The following is a 25,731-nucleotide window of genomic DNA, read 5'->3' as shown; positions in this document are numbered from 1 at the left end:
TGCAGACTGCTGTAGAAATGCTGCTCCTGCAGACAAACTTTCCTGTGCACACTCGTGTGGCTAAAAACTGCAACATAGCTGTAGTAGTGTGGCCTGTGCAAGCACATCGGGGACCCCGGCTACCTCCCGTTGCTGAAACCCACACGCCTCCTCGGCTATTTTTAGCCATGCTAGCGAGTGTGTGTCTGCGAAAGCTGCCATCTCAGCTTTGATTTCAGGGGGGACGTATGCTCTGACAGCAGCCAGCCCTGCGTGCGTTGGAGGAGATTGTAAAATTGTGGACTAACCTGCCCCCAGGGGAAGCCCCTGGCGGTTGTAGCAGTGGGGTTTGTGATGGGGACACCGGTCCTTTCGGAGCTGGCCTGAGACCAGCTGCTCTTCCACACATGCAGCTGAACAGCTGTCAGCACATTCTGTTCTTTCCTTGTGGCTGAGTCTGCCTTGCTGTAATTTCAGCAGTGCTGCGAATTGAAAGGAGAGGAAGGAAAAGTTGGAGCGAGCCAGGAGTTGGCTGTAATGCGGTGCCATGGTTATAAGGAAACAGCTGGGGCAGATATGCTGGCTGGAGAGGCAGTGGTTGAACTAGAGCCCGGTTTCTCAACCTCTGGGTCACAACCCAAACTAGGGATGTAATAGTGAAGTCGATTAACCGATACGTGAAAGCTTATTGGTCAGTGCTATAGACTACACACATTCCGCACCGTCTCTCCCCGCCGCCACCTGCCAGTAAATTTTTTAGCAGGCTGGCCAGCAGCCCGGCACAGTCCTGGCTCATGCCGGTTCCGGGACCTACCCAGCTGCGGCTCTGCATTAGAAGTGTATTAGGAGGCCGGCAGGCAGCCCAGTTCAGTTCTGGCTCATGCCAGGTCCAGGAGCTCAGTCCCTCCTCTGGAGAGGGGCTGCTGCCACCCTGCACTGCTGCCTCTGTATCACAGGTTGGTACAGGCCCATCGGTGGCTTTGTTCCTAGATTTAAGATGGGAGTAAGTCAAAACCACAATACCCTGGGTCTGGACGTGTTTACGCTCTATGGAGAGGGCGTCCCACAAAGAGAAATTCCCTGGCACCGATTCGTTTCTTGCTAACCCCGGCAAGACGAACTCCACTGACTCCCACGGTGTTACTAGTGTTATGTGGGATCCCCACTGACTTCAAGAGAGAGACGCCCCACCCCGGCATGATACGAGTCAAGCTCCAGGACTTCAGTTTAGTTTAGGGAGGTGTGGAGCTGACTTTCAGCTCTTCTCCATACTAAAAAGGGCCCTGTTTGAACTCAGAAGCTGTACATGATTGGTGCGGAGAGGGTGAATAAAGAAAAGTTATTCATTAGGTCCTATAATATAAGGACTAGAGGACACCAAATGAAATTAATGGGTAGTAGGTTTAAAACTAATAAGCGAAAGTTCTTCTTCACACAGCGTGTAGTCAACCTGTGGAACTCCTTGCCAGAGGAGGCTGTGAAGGCTAGGACTATAACAGAGTTTAAAGAGAAGCTAGATAAATTCATGGAGGTTAGGTCCATAAAAGGCTATTAGCCAGGGGGTAGGAATGGTGTCCCTGGCCTCTGTTTGTCAGAGGCTGGAGAGGGATGGCATGAGACAAATCACTTGATCATTGTCTTCGGTCCACCCCCTCCAGGGCATCTGGCGCTGGCTACTGTTGGCAGACAGGCTACTGGGCTAGATAGACCTTTGGTCTGACCCAGTACGGCCGTTCTTATGTACTGGCAATAGACTCGTTTTGTCTGTAGAGCTGATCCAAGGTTCCCCAATGAAATAAGCAAGAAGAATGTTTTTGTTGGTATAGCGGCACCGACGCCAGAGCTTTTGCCGGTAGAAAAATAACCGGAACCACCGGGTAACATTATCCGAGTGGAATATTCCAAGCTCTACGCCCCTTGCTTGCAGGGTGTTCCCACTGATTCCGCAATGAGGCACCCTGGCAGGGCACTGTAAGGGGTGTGCGTTTTCCAGCAGAAACCGAGGACGAGAGCAGCCAGGGCTCTCCGGGTAGCACTCCCCATCGTTCCCCCTCTCTCTGTGTCCTCTGCATCTACCCAGCTGGTGTCACTGGTTGGTGTCGCTGGTTGACCACATGTGGGCAGTTGCTCAGCTGGTGTAAATCAGAATCACGCTGCTGCTCTCAGAAGTGCTCTGCCGTACAGCTGTCGCGGTGTGTCATGGGCCCTTTCCAAAGGCTTTCAAGAAGGTCAAGCCCAAGAGAAAGTCAATCTAAACACAGCCGCATAGCACACTGGCTTCTCTTTGCCTGTGCTGCTGTTGACTCTGACCCAGCAACAGGACTGCAATAGTCTTCCCAACACTAGACCCCCCCCCCCTTGCAGCATTGTTCTCACACCCACCCCAGAACAGTGTCTCTGATGTGGTCACCCATTTCGTGGGGCGTGGGGCGTGGCCCTCCAGCCAGGTCCTGCTGGAACTACACCCTTTCTGGGTCATCCATGTCCTCCATCACGGCCTTCACCAGGATGAGGGCACAAGTAGCAAACCAAGAAGCCTGAGGTCTCGCTTCAGTTCCAGCCTCTTCACTAAGTAACCGAAAACAGAACCACGGCTGCCAGCTCGTTCCTGGTGCTAGAGGTTGCAGATGGCAAGAGCTATTCCGATTCCCCTCTGTTCTCCACCCTATTGTCCGTGCACCAGGGCCTCTTACCCCAAGCCTATGGTGGATGCTAATCTTGGCTCCTTCAGCGTGTTCCTCTCTCCCTTTCCTTGTGGCTGGATCTTTTTCAGCCTCTCCCTCCACCTCCCCTCGGCCTGCTCCTCAGGAGGAGAGGACACAAAATGACCACTCGCCGCTGCTCTCAAACCCCTCCTTTATGGAACCAGACAGTGCCACCCCAGCTGGGTCTGACCCTGAATTGCACCCGGAGGGCACAGCTAGGCTGGCTCATTAGGAGGTCAGGTGCTAATTAACCCTTTGTGGGCCAGTGTGGTGATTTATACTTCAACCCACGGCAGTAGCACACAGAGGACTTGTTCGTTTAATAATTATTTTACAAGCTCTCTGCTTTGGAGTCCTGGAGGGGTGTAGAATCATAGGCCTGGGAGGGACCTCGAGAGGACATCTAGTCCAGTCCCCTGCCCTCATGGCAGGACCCAGCGCCAGCTGGACTTTCCCTGACAAGGCAATTTATTCCAGTGTTTGACCACCCTGCCAGGTAGGAAGTTTTTCTAATGTCCGACCTAAACCTCCCTCGCTGCAGTTTAAGCCCGTTGCTTCTTGTCCTGTCCTCAGAGGCCAAGGGGAACAATATTTCTACCCCTTCTCCCCCCCCCCCCCGCCCTTCTTTAGAAAACCTTTCATGTATTTCAAAACTGTTACCACTTCCCCAGCCAATCTTCTCTTCTGCAGACTAAATAAACCCAGTCTTCAGTCTTGCCCCAGAGGGCATGTTTTCATCACTTCTAATTGCTTTGTTGCCCTTTCTCATTTCTCATCGTTTTGCTGAAACGTGGTGCCCAGCGCTGGACACAGTACTCCAGCCAAGGCTTAACCGGCGCAGAGCAGAGCGGAAGCATGACTTCTCGTGTCTTGCTTGCAGCACTCCTGTGAATACATCCCAGAGAAATGTTAGCCCCTTTTTTTGGGCCACAGTATCATATTTAGCTTCTGGTTCACTGACTCCCCAGCTCCCTTCCCGCAGAGCTCCCTTGTGTGTGTGTGAAACTCATTGTTCCTTCCTCAGTGAAGCACTTCACATTTGCATCCTATTTACCTCAGACCATTTCTCCAATTTAATAACTGAAGAACAACAACTGGGGAACTTCTGGAGTCAGCTAGATGTTTTGTCTCGAGAGCGAAGTGGAGGAGACTTGTAGATGACCTATACTCCACTCGGAGTGCCAGGCTTTAAGAAGAAGATTTCTCCAATTTGTCCAGGTCATTTTGAATTATGACCCTTTACTCCCCAGCACTTGCAACCCTTCCCAGTGTGGTATAATGAGCAAGCGTCCTCTCTGTGCCATCAGCTAACTCACTGAAGAACAACCCCAGCCCCAGAATGGATCCTTGCTCAATTCCATTCGTTGAGCATAACTTGCAGCATAACTCTCTGAGAACAAAAGCTTCAGAGGGGGAAGCCACGTTAGTCTGTAACAGAAAACCTTAAAAAACAACAAATAGTCTAGTAGCACCTTAAAGACTAACAAAATGTGTAGATATCAGAGGGGTAGCCGTGTTAGTCTGAATCTGCAAAAGCGGCGAGGAGTCCTGTGGCACCTTATAAACTAACTGAAGTGTAGGAGCATAAGCTTTCGTGGGCAAAGACCCACTTTGTCAGATGCATGTAGTGGAAATTTCCAGAGGCAGGTATAAATATGCAGGCCAGGATCAGGCTGGAGATGACCAGGTGGATCCAATCAAGGAGGATGAGGCCCACTTCTAGCAGCTGATCTGGAGATGTGAATTCCAAGAGAGAAGCTGCTTTTGTAGTTAGCAAGCCATTCACAGTCTTTGTTTAATCCAGAGTTGATTGTGTCAAACTTGAAGATGAACTGTAGCTCAGCAGTTTCTCTTTGAAGTCTGGTCCTGAAGTTTTTTTGCTGCAGGATGGCTACCTTTAATCTGCAATTGTGTGTCCAGGAAGATTGAAGTGTTCCCCTACAGGTTTTTGTATGTTGCCATTCCTAATATCTGATTTGATTCTTTTACGCAGGGACTGTCCAGTTTGGCCGATGTATATAGCAGTGGGGCACTGTTGGCACATGATGGCATATATTACATTAGTAGATGTGCAGGTGAATGAACCAGTGATGGCATGGCTGATCTGGTTAGGTCCTGTGATGGTGTTGCTGGTGTATATATGTGGGCAGAGTTGGCACCAAAATGTGTAGATGGGATCATGAGCTTTCAGGGGCACAGCCCACTTCAGATGACTGGAGTATTAGAAGTCTAGATGCAAGAACAAATAAGGGAAGGGGCAGAGGGGGGAAAAAGAGACAGAGAGTAGATGGTTCAAGTAGTTACAGGAGGCTAATAAAAACAATTAGCACCTCCATTGGTTGGTTTGTAAGTCATTAGGATGCGAGTCAGCAGCGGATGTCCCTGTTCATACCATTTGCATAAGAATTAAACTTGTAAATGAAGTTGTTCCAATCCTTCTCTGTGTATTTGGCTTGTGGAATTGGCCTGAAACAACAAGGTGACCTGGCAATCCATTAATGGAGTGCCCAGGCAGATTAACTCTGAGAACAGTTACCCAGCCAGTTATGCACCCACCTTATAATAGCCCCATCTAATTTCCCTAGTTGGTTTATGAGAAGGTCATGTGAGACTGTGTCAAAGTTAAGATATACCCTGGGCTATGGCTTCCCCCTTAGCCACAAACCTTGTTATCAGACCAAAGAAAGCTTTCTGGCTGGTTTAACATGATTTTGTTGACAAATCCATGCTGATTGTTACTTATCACCTTACTAGCTTCCAGATGTTTGTAAACTGATGGCTTAATTATTTGCTCCATTATGTTTCCTGGGACAGAAGTTAAGCTGGCAGGTCTGTCATTCCCTGGGTTGTCCTTATTCCCCTTTTTATAGATCAGGAAGGGGCAAATGCAGTGCCAGTATCTGGAATCTCTCCCTGTATCTCATGACTAGTGAAAGATAATCGCTAATGGCTCCGCTCTCGCCTCAATCCGCGCCTGGAGTGGTCTAGGGAGTGCAGTGTATCTGAATGCCAATCCAGGCTCCATAGGGAGCAGAATCGCTCATTTCACAGACTATATGAAATTGTTCCAGTTATGCCGAGAATTTTACTTGGCTTTTAAGAAACTGTCGTTCCCTCTAGTGGCAGGGGTCAAGAGAATAGTTGTATCCAGCCTTGCTCATACGGACCGTCCACACTGTAAGTCCAAGATACGTTCCAAACAACTGGACTTCTAGCAAAACAAGTGAAAGCAGGGAATTTTTTTTCCCGGGGCTGACTTCCATTTGTGCAAATTGTCGCGTGTTTTGTTTTGTTGCGCAACTTATGAGCGGGGAATGGGAGGACTTGGAACACATCAGTCCCTGCAAGTGCCAACGACTTTAGTGTCGAATGGATGTACACCGGGGCGGCTCATGGTGGGGATGCCCTGTAGAGCTACTGTGCTTTCTGCTCTCGCTGGCAATCACAAGGACGCAATTCCTGGGATTCGCAGGTGTCCCGCACCGAGCACGGTCGCTCCACTCAGCCCAGGCCGGCGCAGAAAGAATGGCTGGCTGTTGGTCCGCTCCAAACCCTGCACTGTGCAAAATTCCTGCTGCTCTTCAGACAAACTGACTCTACTGCTGTGTCCTTGTGTCCCTCCAGGTCAGAGCCTCTTGCTAAGGAACATCAAGACCTGGGAAAGATGCCCACAATGGAGCGCCTCCTTCTGGCTCTGCTTTTCCTCTTGCAAGGTAAGATGCTCCCCGGTTATATTGACTGGAGGAGCGAGGAGAAGGCATGATCGTTTTCTGTGTTCTGGGGCGCCGACAGCCATGCCGGGGCCCTGGGCAAGGGGGCAGAGGAGCTCCACACGCCCAGGAACGGCAGTGCCTTTGGTGGAAGGGGGCAGGGCTGGCGCAGAGGCAGCAGGCGCATTGTGCTGCCCCACAGCCCTTAGAGCTGCCTGGAGCGGCCATCTGGTGCCCAGGGGTCCAGGCCCTTTAAAACGGCTGGGCCCTCAGGTAGATGTCCCCTCCCCTCCCCCCACCAGTTTGTGTTCCTCTTATCCTGCGGCACACGTGGGGGTGCTCAGCTCCTCCGAGTGAGCTTCGAGTCCTTTCAGAGGAGGGGTGGGCCTGGCCTGAGCCTCAGAAAAACCTCCCTGGGCCTCACTTAATCTCTCTGGGCCTCAATTCCCCATCTGGCCCATGGGGATAAGAGGCCCGTGTGTGGCTAAGCACATGCCAGACTGGAAGTCACTCAGCCCTGTGCTAATGGGTTCTAACATGGCTCCCAAGATTTTCAGAGCAGCACCTGGCACGGTGGCCCTTCCTGCACCCCCTGCCGTAAATAACAGGCAGTGGTGTTGCGGGGACACCAAGGAGGTGACCGGGGAGCTGCTAGCGAACGGGGCACCTCAGGCAGAGCGGCACCTCACCGTGCGGGTCTGTGTAACGCAGGGCTCCACGGAAGCAGCTGCTGTGCGGACAATTTCCGATTTTGTGGCGACAGAAACCAGACCAAGCAAAGCCGCCTTGTTTATGAGACGCAGGAGGCGAACATCACCATCGAGAACAGCCCCGAGATGCTGAAGATAAGCGCACCGTTCCCCACGGCCTCTGTATTCAACAGCAGTTTGCAGCAGCATTTGGGGAAATACCGCTTCTGCCTCCGCTGGTGCAAAGAGAAGAGGCGTCTCCTCCTCACGTATGGCGGAACTGACTACATTCTGAGTAACACGACTGAGTCTTCCTTCAGCGTCTCCTGCGCCCCTTCGCTGTCTAACAAAACGAGGGATTCGCTGCTTTTCAACGTGTCCTACACCCACGACAAGGCGGCCAACAGCTCCCTCGGCAGTGCTGCCGTCTACTCCTTCCAACTCCGTGGTAAAGTGGAACCCACTTATTAAAAGGGTGGGAGAGCTTGCAGCCACCCGCATGGGCACTCTTGGGAGCTAAGCGGGGATGGCTCATGCGTGGGAGGGTTTTGGGAAGCTCCCACAGGCTGCTGTGGCTCTGGATGCTAGCAGTGGAGAAGCCAATTCCCTCATTTTTCCAAAATGGCCACTGGTTTTGGGTTCCAGTTTTGGGGCATCTGTTTGTAGTTTCTCTGGGCTCTGTTTCCCCACCTCTCCCACTGAAAGGTGCTGAAGTGCCGGGTCTCAGCTCCTCTGAAATCCTGCCTAAAGCATCTCCGGTTAGGCCCCCACAATAACAGAGTTGCCAAGGTTACGCATTTCACCAGCTCATCCCTCCTCTAGTCCCAGTGCGCCCCCCCCCCCCCTTTCGTGGCCAGTCGAGCAGCCTTCAGCAGGGTCTCAGCCGCAGGGCATCCGCCACATGGCGCCCTTAGAACATCCGCTGGCTGGGGACAGCTGAGGCTAAGATGGAGGCGAGGCTGGAGCGGCCCCGGCTGCACGCTGGTTAGAGGCGTGCTGAGGAAGAGACGGCAAAGCTGCTGGCCAGGGCTCTAGTGCCTGCTCTTACCCCCAGCTAGCCCCTTCCTTACAGCTCGGTGCAGTCGACAGGACCCCCCTGCAAACTGCCACAAGCCCGTCTCCTGTGCGCCGGGAGAGGACTGAGACAGGCCAAGAAACTCACCCCCCAGGGGGCTGTCGGCCCTCTCCTGCCATGTGCAAGAGGCTCCAGGCCCAAGGCCGGCTCGCAAAGGCATCGAGGCCCCTACAGATGCTGAGAGAGGCTTTTGAGGCTCCCCTTAGATGCCTAAGAACTTGGGAAGTCCAGCCCCAGATGCCTCCCGCTACACCCATGGTCTGCTTGGCCCTTCGGGCCTACCCATCCTGACCAAACTCCCAGCCCTGGCGTGCCCCTCGCTCCTGCTGATGTACATCCCCTGGGTTCAGCCCAGTCCGCCTCCGCCCCTAATCGATCAATAGTGCGGTCACCGGAGAACACCGTACCACGCACACGCTGCTGGCGGGGGGAGAAACCAGCCCTGGCCCCTCCTCCCAGAATGAATCACGATGTTCTCCATTCTTCCCCCGCCAGCCGCTGGAGACCCCGGCAGGGCCAGCGCGGTCACGGAGAACGAGACTGTGGAAGAATTAATGAGCTTGGGAACCACCGTGAGGAATCCCAGCAGACCCGCTGGAGACCCCGGCAGGGCCAGCGCGGTCACGGAGAACAAGATTGTGGAAGAATTAACGAGCCTGGGAAACAGCATGAAGAATCCCAGCAGAGCCGCTGGAAGACAGACCAATGCCCTAGACTCATACCAGTGAGTACGGGACGTGTACGGCGCCCGCTTCCTGCGCTCCCTGCTTAGGCCCCAAGCCTCACCTGCCCGAGGAGTGAGACCGTGGTGGCGGCATAGCACGGGTGGGCCACCCCCTCTTAACCAGGCCACTGACTGGACGGCAGGACCGGCGCATCGGGGCTGACCCCACTTGGCTCAGCAGGGGAGCGGGGCCGGGTGTTTACCGCCCACCCTGGCTATGCCCCTGGTGCGTGGACAGCGATGGCTTTCCGAAGGGGTAGGTCAGAGGAGCAGCCTCCCGACCTCGGCAGCGGGTCCCCACAGCTCCCCTAAGAACGGTCAGACTGAGTCAGGCCAATGGTCCATCCAGCGTCCTCTCTGCCGACAGTAGCCAGCACCAGGTGCCCCCGAGGGAGGGAACAGAACAGGGAATCCTCACGTGATCCCGCCCCTGTCCCTCATTTGCAGACAAACAGAGGCCGGGGCGCCATTCCTACCCATCCTGGCTAACAGCCAGGGCTTGACAAATGCACTCGGCCGCTCGCCCGTGGCAAGTAGATTTTACCAGCTGGCGAGTGCAGGGGCAGACTGGCCCGGTGGGCGGTTGTGACGGGCTGGCCAAAGCCTGCGCTACGGCCGGCGCGGCCCCATCCGATCCGCCGGCCGGGCGGAGGAGCGGAGCGCCGCCAGGAAGGGGGAAGCGCGGTATTTCTCAGCGCCGGGCTGCCTGTGTGCAGCGCCAACGCGAGGAGGCGGGGCCAGAGGGCGGGACGCCGGCAGACGCCAGGACGCTGGCGGGACATGGCCCCGCTGATTTCAAAGGGCTGCGGCAGCTCGGCTCTGGCTGCATGACCCCCGGGAGCTGGCTGTGGCACAGTCACGCCACGCCCCGCCGGCTCCAGTCCTGCCGTGGCCCCAACCCCATCGCTGATGAGAGACCGCTCCCGGCCGACCACCCAGCTCGCTGCACCCGCCCCGCGTCCCTTTGTCTCCGCGCCACCTGTTCCCCACGCCGCCCCGATCCCCTGTACGCCAGATCCCCTGCTCTCCCTCTTCCCTGCGACTCTCTGTCTGCACCGCCCTTGCATCCTGCTCCCCTCTGATCCCTGCCCCCCAGCTCTGTGCTGCCCGTTCCCTGCACTGCCCCTGCCCCTAGACTCCGATCCCTCTGCCCCTCCCGTTCCCCGCGTCCCATTCCCCGTGCCTCCACCGCACCCTGTGTCCCTCTGGCTCTGTGCCTCCCATTCCCCGCGCCACCCCTGTACCCCCCCCCACACACACTGCTCCCTGCACCCCTCTGGCTCTCTGCCTCCACTGCATCCTGCTCCCCCCGATCCCTGCACCCCTCTGGCTCTGTGCTGACCCTGCACCCTGCTCCCCCTGTGGGTCGGGAGTGAGGGGTGCTTGCCCATAGGGAGGGGCTGGACAGGCCAGGGAAAAGGCTGCTGTGACCCAGCAGCGAGTGAAAGGGGGAGTTCACTTGAAGCGCCTTTGCTTTTATGGAAAAAAAACCAAATGAAAATGCTATTTGCTATTTATAGGGCTAAAAGGCCGGGACAAAAATGAAAACAAAACAAACAAACCCCATTGCAAATTGCAAACGTGTAAAAGACAAAAAATGGGCGGGGGGGATGTTTTGCTTGGGGCAGCAAAAAACCTAGATTTGGCCCTGGGGGAGAGGAAGGGGCTGGGCTCGACTGGACTGTGGGGAGGGGAGGGGCAAAATATGGGGAAGGGGCTTGTGCTGAGGGGAGGCGAGGAGAGGGGAGGAGGTCAGGAGAAGAAGAAGAAGAAAGGGGAAGGCACCAAGGGACAGGGGTGCAGAAGAGATAAATCCCAGGGGGCCAAGTGCAGACACTGAGGAAAAGGGCAGGGGGGAGGTGTCAGTGGGAGGGGGGACAGGGTGATGCTGGGAGAGAAGAGGGTAAGGGCACTGGGGGCTAGACGGGGAGGGGGAGGTGCTGGGAGAAGGCTTGAAAGAAGGGGTGGGCATGAGGAAGGTGGGGATGGAGCAAGTTGTGTGAGGGCACAGGGGCATGAGGGTAACAGGCAGAGGGTGGTGAGGGGGTGGGTATCAGGGCAAAAGAGGCCAAAGGGGGCAGGAGCAGTGTGGGACAGGGGAGGCACCAGGAGGGTGCAAGGCTAAGGGAAGGTGCAGGTGCCAAGGGATTCTGGGAGTGAAGCAGAAGGGCAGATACCTGCAGGGGAACGACCAGCACCAGAGGAGAGAGGCAGGGCAGGTGTGTAGAGGGAGGTGTTAGAAGAGGGGATGAGGAGGGGTAGCTCACATGATCAGAGTGGGGCTACTGGAGGAGTGGGCACAGGGGGGAGAGAAGGGTTTGTGGAGGGGGCAGGTCTCAGGAAGGCCGAGGACAGTGAGAAGGGCAGGAGTCAGGACAGCAGAGGAGGGTGAGGAGTTGGGGGGCAGCAGGCACCAGGGGATCTGATGGAGCAAGGGGAGGAGACATGGCAGCAGAGGGAAAAGGCAGAGGTTTATAAGATATTTATTAATAACTTATTAGTAATTACTGTTCTTATTCTTATTAGGAATTTATGCCATTAAAAAAACACTTTTTGGGGGGAAGGGTGGCGAGTCCCTTTTTTGTCTGGCGAGTAGGGTTTTCCAGAATTTGTTGAGCCCTGCTAATAGCCATTGATTGACCTGCACTCCATGAATTTATCAAGTTCTTTTTTGAACCCTGTTAAAGTCCTACCCTTTACCACATCCTCGGGCAAGGAGTTCCACAGGTTGACTGTGCTCTGCATGAAGAAAAACTTCCTTCATTTATTTTAAACCTGCTGCCTATTAACCCTCTCCTGTCACATTCTGGTGGTACAGATCCTGCTTTGAGGTCCCTTTCCCTCCCACCCTCGCTAGACTCCCTCTCTGCTCAAAATTCAAAAGGATGGTCTGAGGTAAACAGGACGATGTTTAATAAGGACAAATGCAAAGTGCTCCACTTGGGAAGGAACAACCTGCTTCACACATACAGAATGGGAAGTGACTGTCAGGAAGGAGTCCTGCCGAAAGGGATCTAGGGATCATAGTGGACCATAAGCTAAATATGAGTCAACAGTGTGACCCTGTTGCAAAAAAACCCAACATGATTCTGGGCTGCATTAAGAGGAGTGTTGTGAGCAAGACATGAGAAGTCATTCTTCCACTCGACTCTGCACTGATTAGGCCTCAACTGGAGCATTGCATCCATTTCTGGGCACCGCATTTAAAGAAAGATTTGGAGGAATTGGAGATCCAGAGAAAAGCAACAAAAATGATTCAAGGTCTAGAGAATGTGAACTATGAGGGAAGGCTGAAAGAATTGGGCCAAAGGAAACTTTTCTTCATGCAGCGCACAGTCCACCTGCGGAACTCCTTGCCAGAGGATGTTGTGAAGACTAGAACTTGAACAGGGTTCAGAAAAGAGCTAGATAGATTCATGGAGGTTAGGTTCATCAATGGCTAGTAGCCAGGATGGGTAGAAATGGTGTCCCCTAGCCTCTGTTTGGAAATGGATGACAGGAGAGGGGTCATGTGAGGATTCCCTGTTGTGTTCCCTCCCTCGGGGGCACCTGGCATTGGCCACTTTCAGCAGACAGGATACTGGGCTAGATGGACCTTTGGTCTGACATTGTCTGGCCGTTCTTATGTTCTTATATGCTATGTTTAGTTTGGAAAGAGAAAACTGATGGGGGACACGAGCAGTTTTCTATTATCTAAAAGGGTGTTACAAGGAGGAGGGAGAAAAATTGTTCTCCTTGGTCTCTGATGACAAGACAAGAAGCAGTGGCCTTAACGGCAGCAAAGGAGGTTTGGGTTGGACATTAGGAAAAGCTTCCTCACTGTCAGGGTGGAATAAATTGCCCGGGGAGGTTGTGGAGTCTCCATCGCTGGGGATATTTAAGAGCAGGTTGGACAGATGCCTGTCAGGGATGATCTCGCTGGTGCAGGGGACTGGTCTCCATGACCTCTCGAGGTCGCTTCCAGGTCTCCAGTTCTGTGAGTCTCTGATTCTGTTCCTTCTTCCCCAAAAGAAAGCTCCTGCGTTTGGAACGGAACCTGGAACAGGTGGAGTTCAAGGAGAACAACAAGACTTTTGGGAACAGCACAGTGCGTGCGACTGTCTGGAAGTTGAAACCCAGCCGCGACCCTCAGGACCTGTCCTTCACGTCTACACTGAAGGTGAGTGCAGCTGTGCCTGGGGTCCAGGCCTTTTCCCCTGAGTCAGGGCCAGAGAGCTCAAGGCCAGAAGGGACGACTGGATCGCCTAGTGCGAGTGTCCATCACAGGCCACCACCCGCACACTGAGCCCACTGGCAGCAGCGAGACCCAAGCATTACGGCCCGAAGGAGACTTATTGTGGGCCCCAGGCAGAGCACAGCAGGGACCGAGGGGCGCCGGTGCCAGAGGATGGCAGGGAAATGATTGTGGGAGGGACCCTGAGAGGAGCCCGGCATGTGACCTGTGCCCCATACTGCAGGGGAAGGCGGAACCCCATGGCAGTGACCAGCTAAGCTCTGAGCATGGGAGCAAGCGCCCATGGGCCAGTAACCTGCGGGGGAGGGGAAACCCTCACTTCCTGACCGCTCTTGGTGGCCAGCTGAGGCCCTGAAGCATGCGGGTTGCAGCTTTGTTCCACATAAGAATGGGGAAGCCCACGTTCCACACCCGCTTCCCCGCCCCCGATCCCAGGGCTGCCTGTTTTTCCCCCCGACGGTCATGCCCTGCCTCCTGCAGCAGGCAGCCCACTTTGTGTGGCTCTTTCGGAGAGCCGCGTACCCGGCCGGCCTTTATAATCCCCGGACCCGGCAGCGGATCGGTCAGGCGGGGTCCAGCTCCCCTGCTTTCAGGGGCCGCGCTCGGTGGTGTCACCCGCCCGGCTCACCCGCAGCACGTGCCGAACCTCTGTGGGTGCTTGGCACGTTTCCAGGCTGCTCCGTGCTCTCCGCGGAGTCTAGCCAGGGTGTGGTCTCACCCCAGGGAGCTCGGGTTAGATTGGCCCCCTTGCCGCGGTTGTAAGGCACCGCGCGCAGACGCCCCAGCCACCCTGAGCCTCCAAGCGCCCGGCCAGGCTACAGGCTGGAGGCCCATTTACACTCGTGCCAATTGGAAGAGGGCCTGGCCGGAAACCCTGGGACGCCACAGGGAAGCCCTCCCCTGACACCTCAGGCTGGTCTTTGTCCCGACTGCAGGGCAGTCTCCCTCTCGCTCGGGTCCTGGCGTCCCGGGGAGCCTGGGGCGGCTCTCGGGGGTCCCGTTCCTCCCTTCCAGCAGGAGGCGGGGGTCCCCCTTTGGAGCCCGGGGAGGAGGGAGAAAGTCAGGAGGTTTCACCTCAGTGCTGCTGATGTGCTGGGGCGTGACGCCGGCGCCCGCGTATTGCCCGGCGCTCTGCGCTGCCGGTCCCTCTCCTGACAGCGCGCTGCGGGGCTTGTCTGGCAGGCGGGCAGGCGGGTCCGCCGGGTTGCGGTGACGCTGCCGCGTGAGGTCTTCACGCCCAAGGGCAGGAAGCTGGTGGAGAGGAGAGTCCTCCTGGTGGACATCGACAGCCAGGCCTTTTTCCAGGTAACGGCCGGGCCCCAGCTGGGATTGCATTCGGGGATCAGTGGAATAAGCCAGGGGCTGCTGTGAATGCCAATGGTACTTGCTGCCCACAGCCCTGCCCGGGCATCTGAGCTGCGCCCCACAGTGGGGCCTGGCCTGCCCCCTCGGTCTGGCGTCCCGTGTGAAATCTGACCTGCCGTGCAACCATCTGCTCTGCCAGGCATGGGCTGGCACCCAGCTCTACCTGACTCTCAGCGCCCCCGGCTGTGCCAGCCCCGCCAACGCCCCTCCCCCGCTCTCAGCGCCCCCTGCTGTGCCAGTCCCGCCAACGCCCCTCCCCGGCTCTCAGCGCCCCCTGCTGTGCCAATCCCGCCAACGCCCCTCCCCGGCTCTCAGCGCCCCCGGCTGTGCCAGTCCCGCCAACGCCCCTCCCCGGCTCTCAGCGCCCCCTGCTGTGCCAATCCCGCCAACGCCCCTCCCCGGCTCTCAGCGCCCCTGGCTGTGCCAGTCCTGCCAACGCCCCTCCCCGGCTCTCAGCGCCCCCGGCTGTGCCAGTCCCGCCAACGCCCCTCCCCCGCTCTCAGCGCCCCCGGCTGTGCCAGTCCCGCCAACGCCCCTCCCCGGCTCTCAGCGCCCCCGGCTGTGCCAGTCCCGCCAACGCCCCTCCCCGGCTCTCAGCGCCCCCGGCTGTGCCAGTCCCGCCAACGCCCCTCCCCCGCTCTCAGCGCCCCCGGCTGTGCCAGTCCCGCCAACGCCCCTCCCCCGCTCTCAGCGCCCCCGGCTGTGCCAGTCCCGCCAACGCCCCTCCCCCGCTCTCAGCGCCCCCGGCTGTGCCAGTCCCGCCAACGCCCCTCCCCGGCTCTCAGCGCCCCCTGCTGTGCCAGCCCCGCCAACGCCCCTCCCCCGCTCTCAGCGCCCCCTGCTGTGCCAGTCCCGCCAACGCCCCTCCCCGGCTCTCAGCGCCCCCTGCTGTGCCAGTCCCGCCAACGTCCCTCCCCCGCTCTCAGCGCCCCCTGCTGTGCCAGTCCCGCCAACGCTCCTCCCCCGCTCTCAGCGCCCCCAGCTGTGCCAGGCCCACCAACGCCCCTCCCCGGCTCTCAGCGCCCCCTGCTGTGCCAGTCCCGCCAACGCCCCTCCCCGGCTCTCAGCGCCCCCGGCTGTGCCAGTCCCGCCAACGCCCCTCCCCGGCTCTCAGCGCCCCCGGCTGTGCCAGTCCCGCCAACGCCCCTCGCCGGCTCTCAGCGCCCCCGGCTGTGCCAGTCCTGCCAATGCCCCTCCCCCGCTCTCAGCGCCCCCTGCTGTGCCAGGCCTGGCCCTCTGCCCAGCCCTTCCAGTTCCTCTCCCCACAGTCACAGCGTCCTCTCCCAGCCCTGAGACTCCCCTGAGCGCGCCAATCTGATCTGCGCCCAGCTGCACAGTGGCCTAGTTTTACCACGTGCTTCTAGCCAGGCTTTCAGCGCTCGTTTCCAGGGGCACAAGCCCAGCATATTCACTGCCTCCTCCATGGAAACGGCTGCAGGCCAGTCCCAGAAACACTCCGGGACAGTGCTAGCAGCGTCCCCCTGTTCCGGTTCCTGCCAGAGCCCTGCCCTTTCCAGCCTCCCTCTGCACCTGGCTCCTGCAGTCCCACTGGGCTCCCTCACCCCTGCCGCTGGCAGAGTGCCGCAGTGAGGGGGAGGAGGGAAGGCAGCCCAACCCCCCCCCCACCCTGAATTCTGGGGCTGCAGCTCCCCTCAGTCAGGGTACCGGGGCAGATGGTTGTGATCTGGCCTTTGCCACAGTAAACAGGAGGCCACCTGGTGTCCTGAACCCCCAGCTGGTGGTGGGGTGTGACAGCGGTGGTGGGGTGTGACAGCGGTGAAGCACAGTGTGGGCAGGGACTGCTCCAGCTCTGACCGGAGCCTGTGTGTGCAGACCCATTTAGGGAGCGTGTGTGTGTGTCAGAGACAGGGAAGTTCTGTGGGTCTGAGGTCTGGGGGAAGGGGTTAGCGGCTTGGTGCCCCGCCGCCGTCCCAGCGGATCCCTCTCTCCTAGGACCAGAACGGCAGCAGGGTGCTCGGAGAAAAGGTGATCGGCCTCACCGTGGGGAACACCAACGTATCGGGCCTCTCCCAGGATGTGGTCCTCGAATTCTTTCATGACCAGCTGCCGGTAGGTGTGAGAAATGGCCCGGTCCAAATCGGCCTGCCCCGGGCGAGAGGCGGAGCCTGGGACTTGGCCAACAGCTTCAGCCTCGGCACGGCCGCCCCGTCCTCCCTAGTGGGCGCCCCTTCCAAAAATGTAACTCGGGAGCTAGCCGGGGCAGGCGACTGCCTCCAGAGACGGCACGAGCGGGGCCTTTGGTCCTGCCCGGCCCTGGGGGGCGTTGCTGGGAGCAGCCTCCCTGTTGAGAAAGGAGATGACGCGCTGGGGAGAGAAGGATCTCTGTTGGCAGGCCCCAGTCACGTGACAAGGGCCGGCTTCTTTTCTCCTCCTGCCCCGTTTTCCCCTGGATCTTCTGCTCTTCAGCCCAGAGCTGAAAGGAAGAATCAGGATTTACCGGCATGCAGCGTGGCTGCTGGGCAAAGTGGGGGGCGGCTCGGAGTCCCTGAAAGGGGCGGGGCCTCTGGCAGAAGGGGCGGGGCCTCTGGCAGAAGGGGCGGGACTGGGGACCAAACTCCCCCCGTCCATCCCTTCATGGTCACAGCAGCAGCGGTGGTTAAATTGCCAGGCCCTGAAACCGATGCCCCTTTTAATGGTGGCCGGTACCAGCCCACTTCCACCCCTGCCTCAGCCCATCCCGCCCGCCCTGGAACTCCCCCATTGGTGCACGTGCGTCACTCCCCACGTTCTTGTCCTTGCAGCGGAACGTGACCCCCCGGTGCGTGTTCTGGCATGTCCGCGCCAACCGTGAGTATCTCAACCAGAGCGGGTGGTTTAGCCAGCTCCGGGGCCTCGGTGTGGGAGGGAGGGAGGCTTTAGCACCTGTGTGAAGGGAGGGAGGACCCAAGGTGCGGGGCAGGTGAGAAGCAGACCCCTCCACTAGCCGCCCAGGCAGGGGATTGAGATCAACCACCTGACAACTGAAGATCGTATTTTAACACCTGTGGGGAGACACGCTGGACCGAGTCCCGCTCCCGCTGGAGTGGATGGAAAGATTCCGGTTTACTGGACTGATCCGTGGCTGGAGCTGTATCCATCCCCTTTCCTCTTGTCTGTATCACGCCAGCGCCCTGGGACGCTTCTCCTTCTCAGCCTCAATGGGCCCTGCTATGATACCCACTCCTCCGCATGAATCCTGCCAGAGGTGCCTCCCCTTGATCTCTGGCCAGCCCCCCGTGGATCTCCCTAGGAATCTGCCCCCAGCCCTGCTCCCCATGCAGATACGGGTTGGGTGATCCTGGGTGCTTGGGTGATCCTGGGTGCTAAGAGCCCATTTGAGCAGTGCGGCTGCGTGGTCAGTATGGGAGTCACTGGGCCCCATCGCAAAGCACTCTCCCCTCCTGCCACCCGCTTGCAGAGAGCTTCCTGCGAGCCTGGACTTGGGCTGAGTGTGTGCAAACTCCCCAGGGAACGCGGCTTGTCTCTTCGCAGGCGCCCCGGGCAGCTGGAAGAGCGATGGCTGTGAAACCGAGAGGAGCGATGCAGTGACCGTTTGCCGTTGCAACCACCTCACCTATTTTGCTGTGCTGATGGTGGGTACCGGCTCCCATTCCAGCTGTGCGTCCTCCCTGCGGATGTGCTTCCGCGGCGATGTGCAGCGCGCTCCGCTGGGCTCTCACCCCTCCCCTCCTCTCTGTTCTCAGGTGGCCTCTCCGGAAATCGATGAAATCCACCGACAGCCCCTGACCATCATCACCATCATTGGCTGCGTTACCTCAGCCGTGGCTTCCCTCGTCACCATCATCTTCATCTGCTGCTCCAGGTACTGGACTGGCTTGGGACCGAGAGTTAGCGAGCAGCCTGAACCTTGTACCCTGCTGACCAGTTTGCTACCCCGGGTGGGTAGCATCCCCTTCGGTTGCCGTTACACACAAACTGGTCGTGATTTTCTAAAGGGGCTAGTGATAATGGGGGGGGGGGGTCCCAACATGAAACATAAGAATGGCCATACAGGGTCAGACCAAAGGCCCATTCAGCCCAGTGTCCTGTCTGCCGACAGTGGTCAGCACCGGATGCCCCAGAGGGAGGGAAAACAACAGTTAATCCTCACGTGTTCCCTCCCCTGTCACCCATTTCCAGAGAAACAGAGGCCAGGGCCACCATTCCTACCCATCCTGGTTAACAGCCATTAATGGACCTAACCTCCATGAATCTATCTAGCTCTTTTTTGAATCCTGTTAGAGTCCTGGCCTTCGCTGCATCCTCTGGCAAGGAGTTCCACGGGTGGACTGTGCGCTGTGTGAAGGAAAACTTCCTTCTGTTTGTTTTAAACCGGCTGCCTATTCATTTCATTTGGTGACCCCTAGTTCTTATATTGTGGGAATGAGTAAATAACTTTTCCTTATTCACTTTTTCCACACCAGATGTGATTTTTTTATAGACCTCATATCCCCCCTTACTCTCTTCTTTTCTAACCTGAAATGTTTAAGTCTTTTTAATCTCTCTTCATCTGGGACCTGTTCCAAACCCCTCCTCATTTTTGTGGCCCTTTTTTGAACTTTTTCCGATGCCAAGGTATCTTTTCTGAGACGATGAGAGAGCTTTTTGAGGCACCTGAAAGGGACCTGATATTCAGGAAGTGCTGAATACCCACCCCTGGAAACCAGGTCCCATGAGTGGCTTTTCCAGAGCTGCCCATTGTTTTTGATAATCTTGACAGCCCCACACAGCTGTTCAGCAGCGTGTTAACCGAGACTTCCTGGATGAATTGGGCTGTATGCGGTGGCCTGCACACCAGGTCCAAAGGCCAGAAGAGATGTAGCTTCCCAATAACACAGCAGGCCCCAGTTCACTCCCCCTGATGTAGTTACCGGCGGTGGAACATCACTAGATCTCTTGCGTGTGTCTGGTTGGGGTGAGCTGCTTGAACCGAGGTGCTGGGACCCCACTGTGGGGTTTTATGGGCGCTGAGTTTGGGACCCCCAGACAGGACCAGGAGTGAAATCTCTGCCTCTCCCTTTCCCAGGAGGAAGCCCAGACACAGCACCATAAACAACATCCACATGAACCTCCTTGGGGCCATCTTCCTGCTGGATGTGAACTTCCTCCTCACGGAGCTCTTGGCCTCCTCCGGCAGCGAGGGAGTTTGCTGCGCCGGTGCCCTGTTCCTGCACTTCTCCCTGCTGAGCTGCCTGGCCTGGATGGGCATTGAGGGCTACAGCCTCTACAGGCTGGTGGTGAAAGTCTTCAACGGGCAGGTGGAAAGCTTCCTTCTCAAGCTGTGCCTGGCTGGCTGGGGTGAGTCCCACCAGCTGCAGAGGTGGCCCAGCGAACTGCAGGCCTCAGGACTGTTTACCCCGCGAGGCCTCTCCCCTCCCAAGGTTGAGGCGATTTGATCAGTCTGTAGGCACCTACATGCGGCGACGGTTTCTGATAGCAGGGGGCTATGGAAAGGCATAAGAAGAACCAGGGTCTGGAAGCTGAAAGGGGAGAAATTCAGACTAGGGATGAGCCCCCTCACTGGTCAGAGTTGTGCCTTAGCCATCGGCTACTACGGTATCTCCATCGCTAAGGCACGGCTGGCTGGCTCTGTGTAAAATACGCTGTCGCGCAAGCACCAGATACGGGCAGGAGCCACTGGCCGAATTTCTTTGGCCTGTGCTGTGCAGCAAGTCACATTAGAGGACCACAGTGGCCCTTCTGGCCTCAACACCCAGGAGCTTATAAGCAGGGTGGACCCGAGGGTCCAAAGGGCTTGTCTCCGCTATGTGGGGGATGGAGGTTGCAGTGATCGGTCCATCAGCGGTCAATTTATCATGTCTGCTTAGATGCGATAAATCAATCTCTGAGCACTCCCATCGACTCCAGTACTCCACCAGGATGAGACGAATAGGCAGAGTCAATGGAAGAGCAGCCCCTGCCGAGGTTACTGCGTGGAACTGTCAACTTTAGCTTCGCTATTTGCGTAGCGGACATCATGTAGAGAGAGGGATGAGGGGGGTTAGTGTAGAGCAGGCCAAAGCAGCACCCAACCATACCGGTTCAATACACCGTCCTCAGTCCGCCGCTAGGGTGACAAAGGGCATGGGAGAACATCATGGACAATTCCTGTGGAATAGTAAGGATGGGCTCCTTGTTCAGGGACATGCCAGGATGGGAACTGGGGCTAGGGCTAGGGAAACCTCCTAATGCTGTTCTCTGCATCCAGGGATTCCCTTCCTTATGGTGGGCGTGATATTCCTGGCAGATTGGAAAAATTATGGATTATTGCACATTGACGTATTGGACTCCCTGGGAAATTCCACCAGTGCAGCCATGTGAGTAACTGGAAAGGTGTCACAGCGTTCCCGGTCATACTATTGCAATGCCCCTCTCCCGTGAGTTGAATTACGGTGAGCACCTCGGATCAGACTGGAATAAGTTGCCCAGGGAGGTTGTGGAATCTCCATCTCCGGAGATATTTAAGAGCAGGTTGGATAAATGTCTATCGGGGATGGTCTAGGCAGTAGTAGGTCCTGCTGTGAGGGCAGGGGACTGGACTCGATGACCTCACGAGGTCCCTTCCAGTTCTAGTGTTCTATGATTATAGCCCCTCTGCTGGGTTTCCCCAATAATCTCTTCTTCCTCCCACCTCTCGCTCCCACCAGAGCCCCAGCACGCAGAGGTCAGCAAAGATCTCATGACATAGTATAGCAGTACACCTGCCGGGAGACTGGCCCCCTGTTAGCTCAGAGCTCTGGCAGCCTGTTACCCACGCAATAAAAGACTTGACTCATCTGCCTTTCTCCTCTCTCCAGGTGCTTCGTCACAAACCAGCTGGTCCATAGCATAGTGAACATGGGCTTCTTCAGCCTGGTGTTCATCTTCAACCTGGTCATGCTGGGCGCCATGGTGTGGGCCATCTCCCGGCTGAAAAGTACAGGCCAAAAGTGGGAGCACGCCTTGTTGCTCCTGGGGCTGAGCCTCGTGCTGGGCATCCCCTGGGCGCTGGTGTTCTTCTCCTTTCTCTCGGGAGCAGTGAGGCTCGTCACGCTTTACCTCTTCACTGTCATCAACTCTCTCCAAGGTGAGTGGGCGGTGGCGGGCCTGCTTTCCCCATCGCGCCCTCTGCTGGCAGCCGGGGATCCGGTGTAGGCGCTGCCCCCTATGTTCCCTGTAAGCTGCACAGCCATGCAGTGGCTCAAAGCTTCCATGTGGGCAGGGAGCTCAGCTGACTGGCCGGGAAGGGGGGCACCTCTGAGCAGCTCCCAGAGCAGTAAGCAAGTGAGATAAGGAGAGAATAAGTGGCATGGGAAGGGGGAGAGAAGGAGCGAGCGAGGGAGTAATTAATTAATTGGTTGGCGGGGGGAGTCAGAGTGGAGGGAAGTTCGGAGAGTCCCACGGCTACATTTCAATCGGGGAGGTTAAAGTGTTCCCCAACAGGTTTTTGTGTGTTGCCTTTTCGGATAGCTGATTTTTGTCCATGAATTTTTTCATATAGGGACTGTCTGGTTTGTCCACTATATATCACAGTGGGGCATTGCTGGCATTTGATGGCATAGATCACATTAGTGGATATGCAGTTAAATGATCCTCTGATTTGGTGGCTGATGAGATGAAATCACTTGTAGACGTGTGGGCCGAGTTGGCACCGGGGTTGATTGCAGGCGTGAGTTTCTGGATCCTTATGATGTAGCTGTGTGGCATGGTTACTGGAAAGAATTTGTTTCAGGTTAGGGGGTTGTCTATAAGCAAGTATTAGTCATGCTCTCCTTGCAAATACTATTTCTAGTTGACTCATAGATTTGTTTAGCATCTTAAAGCTGAGCTTTGTGTGGATAATACGCATTTTAGAGTGTATACTAGCCTGAGTGGTTAGAACGGTTGAAGATACATATACTGCAAGGGTAGTGTTAATTTTGTTTTTATTTAATTTCATAACAAATAAACATTGTAAGCATTGCTCCTTGTTAACTATCCCTTGTCTTAATATATCACATGCACACACTACCTCAGGATTAGTGTTGCACATAAGGAAAATTCATCTTGCCCAAAAGAAAATTCAACCCTCCAAAGGATAGAAAGTGTTAGCGGGAACACTGGCTGTCACCCTGGGACCAGTGCTGGGGGCACATGGCAGAGGGGTCTGGAGGCTCTCGAAAGAGCAGCAGATAGATTTCTCACAAGCCTGTGGCCAGTTCCTCCCTGTGGAGGGGAGCTCCCTTCCCTGGTCTCTCGCTCTGTGCAGAGACGGCCCTGCAGGGCCATGGGATTTTCTGCAGGAGAGCGACAGCAGGTTTCTACGCCTGCGATAGTGCCCTGGGGCCACACAAGGGCTAAAGATGGAGACTGGGCCTTGCTACCTTCAACTAAGACTCAGCTCAGTTCACCTGACGTGGCGTTGCTGGCGTGCTCCTTGGGAGTGGCAGCAGTGATGGGATGGGATGGGCGTGCTGGGGGTGACCATGTGCGGGCAGGGCGCCCATGGCCCTGTCCTGCTCCCTGCATTGCCCCTACCCACTCAGTACTCATCCATGTCTCCCTTCTCTCGCAGGCGTCTTCATCTTCCTCTGGTACAGGACGATGGTGTGGCAGGCCAGAAAGCCCAAGTCCTACTTGCAGAGCACCTCCGACTATGACAAGGTGCAGCTTAGCACGAGCCACACAAGCGACTGAGTCACCCGCTCGCTCTGCTTGCAGCTGGGTCTGCCTGTGCCTGGGAGCGGTCAGCCAGCCATCAAGCTCCCGGCGGGGGGCGGGTAGACGCATCAGTGACGCTCTTGCCTTGCTACACGTGGCCCTGTGTAATCACAAGGAATCTAGAGAAATTGACACTCCCCCCTAGACACAGTCTGCCAGCACGGAGCTGGGTACCCGCTAAGGGCACCACTGCAGCTAGGTGTGTGTCTGCACATTCACAGCACTGTCCAGGAGTTCCTCTGGCCAGTCCAGACGGGGGGACCATGGTGGAGACGGCGGTTGCTGTGTGGTTCTTGTAGTGGGTTTGTCTGCCTGTTGCCCTGTGTAATTTGCTGGTGTCTTTGGTTCTTCCTGTAGGGTTAGAGTCCCAGCTCACTTCAACGGCTGTGAAAGCCACGGCCAGGTACTTTTCCCCCTTCCCCGGCAGATCTGGCTCACCCTTAACCAGGGTTTGGTGGACCATACTTGTGGTGTCTTCAGAGGCTACTGCCAGTGACAGATCAAGTCTCCAAGGGAGAGCCGCTAAAACCAATGAGTAGTCAGGTGGCACCTTCAGCCATGTCTACACTAGGAGATTATTTTGAATTTACTAAATTCGACTTCTGGGCACCTGATTTTACAAAGTCGTAACTTCCTCACTTACGAATTTGACAGTGCGGGAATTATTTCGGACTAAGGGTCTAAAGTAGACCAGGCCTTTGAGACTAACAAATACATACACACACACACACACACACACACACACAGCTGGTCCCCAAGTTATGGACCAAACACTTGGCCGTAACTCGAAGTGTTCGTAACTCGGATCCCTTTGAGTTACATGGCGACCGCGCTGTTCGTAAGCGCAGATCACGTTTGTAACTCAGGGACCGAATTTAGGACCGCTTTCGTCGTACGTGCGGATGGTCATAAGTGGAGGTGGTCATAAGTCGGGGACCGGCTGTATATCGTACCATGAGCTTTCATGGGCAACACCCACTTCTTCAGATAGCTGGTGTGAATCGGTAAATATTAAACCAACTCTTACACAGAGTCAGTGGCTGCTGCTTTGCTTCTGGATACAGTTCAAGGCACTCACTTTAAAGCCCGTAAGTTGGGTAACCTCTCTGTCCACATTCCAGTATGCCCAGCTATCTCCTCAGCCGCAATGTATCTAGCCATTCGAAAGGGATGCACCTGGCTCTTGGTCCTCTGGTCCAAATGAGGGTTGGGCCTCTGGGCCGGTGTCGTAGGAAGTGTGTGAGGGCGCAGGGCGGCATCTGTCACTTTTCTGGGGGGGTTGCTTGTAGATGGTGGCGGGGAGATGCCCATTGCTGGCTATGGTTGCCATTTTGCACATGCACCTTGAACAAGTGGAAAAGTGCATTTTTAGAAGCCTCAGACAGGAATAAATAATCTGTCCAAACGCTGAGAAGCCTCGCTCCTGAAATACAATAGCCTTGGGTGTTGAATGCTTCTATTTTTCTATGATGTCAAATCTGCATTCTGCTTATTAAAGCATTCTTACTCCTACACAGTCTGTCCCCGGGGCTTTATTCGCTACCTAATCCACACCCCTGCTGTATTTTTGAGAGATTTTCAGAAGTACACAACTGAAGGCTCCTAACTCCCATTGCCTAAGTTGCCAAGGGGATTTAGGCACCTAATGTCCAACGATTTCCATGGGACCCCTTCGAGAATCTAGGTCAAGGTATCTAACAGCTCTCTGTGCCTTTAGAAATCTCCCTTGTCAGTGTCTCAGTTGAGGGGTCACAACAGGGAGGGCTGAGGTTTTTTTGGAGGAATTATTTTGCTTCTCACTTGTGTGGTCCTCACCTGATTTTTCTATGGAACAGTGGCCCCAGACTGAAAAAGGGTTCCATAGGCTGCACGCCACTGCCATAAAGAAAGAAAACATTGAAACCTTTTGTGCTGGACGTATTTAACTTGATTTAAAATGACGTTTGATCAACTCACATGCGAAAGTTCAAACACTTAATTGGTTTAATAATTTAAATTAAACCGTTCTCCCCAGCTGCAGCACTCGCAAAATGGCTCGGGTGTAATTATTTAATTAACAGTGAGTTTCCATTAGCAACGGGCAGTCTGCGGAAAGGTTTGGAGAGGGCAAGCAAGGGGTGGGGCCTTGGGGGAGGGAGGGGGTAGATCCTGACTTGCCCTGACATTTAAAAAGTGGTTTTGGGTGTAAAAAGGAAGGAGACCGCTGATCTAGACCATGCTTGGCCCTGCCGTGAGGGCAGGGGACTGGACTCCATGACCTTGCGAGGTCCCTTCCAGTCCTAGGATTCTAAGAAGCTCCCTCCCAACTGCACGAGCCTCCTCAGCCAGCTTCACCCGGCCCTCCGGCAATCCCTACCTGGCCGGCTGTAAAGAGCGGGTAGGAAATGCCTCAGCACTCGGGACGGGCTGGTGGGTTCCCTGCGGGCCTCGCAGTCCCGTCTCTCCCCTGCTCAGGGGCATGGAGAGGGGGCAGCCCGGGTGGGGGAGGGGCAGGGCGGAAGAAGTTGGGCCAGTCGATCATCGACCGCGTCACGGCCACCCAGCACCATGTCAGAGGCTCAGCCATCTCCA

At 56.2% G+C, this 25,731-nt stretch overlaps 1 protein-coding gene across 3 annotated transcripts in view; it reads left to right on the top strand.

The window, feature by feature from the left end:
- ADGRG1 (adhesion G protein-coupled receptor G1) overlaps positions 1-24,672 on the top strand; it is a 44,408-nt gene extending 19,736 nt beyond the window's left edge. For all 3 annotated transcript variants that reach the window (XM_075940437.2, XM_075940434.2, XM_075940435.2), the window contains 13 exons: positions 6,309-6,397; positions 7,106-7,531; positions 8,654-8,882; positions 12,894-13,041; positions 14,299-14,421; positions 16,435-16,551; positions 17,244-17,289; positions 17,974-18,074; positions 18,186-18,304; positions 19,508-19,779; positions 20,690-20,798; positions 21,279-21,547; positions 23,015-24,672. In XM_075940437.2, coding sequence (XP_075796552.2) covers positions 6,349-6,397; positions 7,106-7,531; positions 8,654-8,882; positions 12,894-13,041; positions 14,299-14,421; positions 16,435-16,551; positions 17,244-17,289; positions 17,974-18,074; positions 18,186-18,304; positions 19,508-19,779; positions 20,690-20,798; positions 21,279-21,547; positions 23,015-23,136 — 2,130 coding nt within the window. In that variant the 5' untranslated portion in view covers positions 6,309-6,348 and the 3' untranslated portion in view covers positions 23,137-24,672. The remainder of the gene's footprint in view (positions 1-6,308; positions 6,398-7,105; positions 7,532-8,653; positions 8,883-12,893; positions 13,042-14,298; positions 14,422-16,434; positions 16,552-17,243; positions 17,290-17,973; positions 18,075-18,185; positions 18,305-19,507; positions 19,780-20,689; positions 20,799-21,278; positions 21,548-23,014) is intronic.
- Positions 24,673-25,731: the final 1,059 nt, after the last annotated feature.

The sequence above is a fragment of the Pelodiscus sinensis genome, chromosome 12 (genome assembly GCF_052426305.1).
Source record: "Pelodiscus sinensis isolate ZL-2025 chromosome 12, ASM5242630v1, whole genome shotgun sequence".
NCBI lineage: Eukaryota > Metazoa > Chordata > Testudines > Trionychidae > Pelodiscus > Pelodiscus sinensis.
The sequence above is the reverse complement of the archived record's forward strand: the minus strand, read 5'-3'. Positions and strand labels throughout refer to the sequence as shown.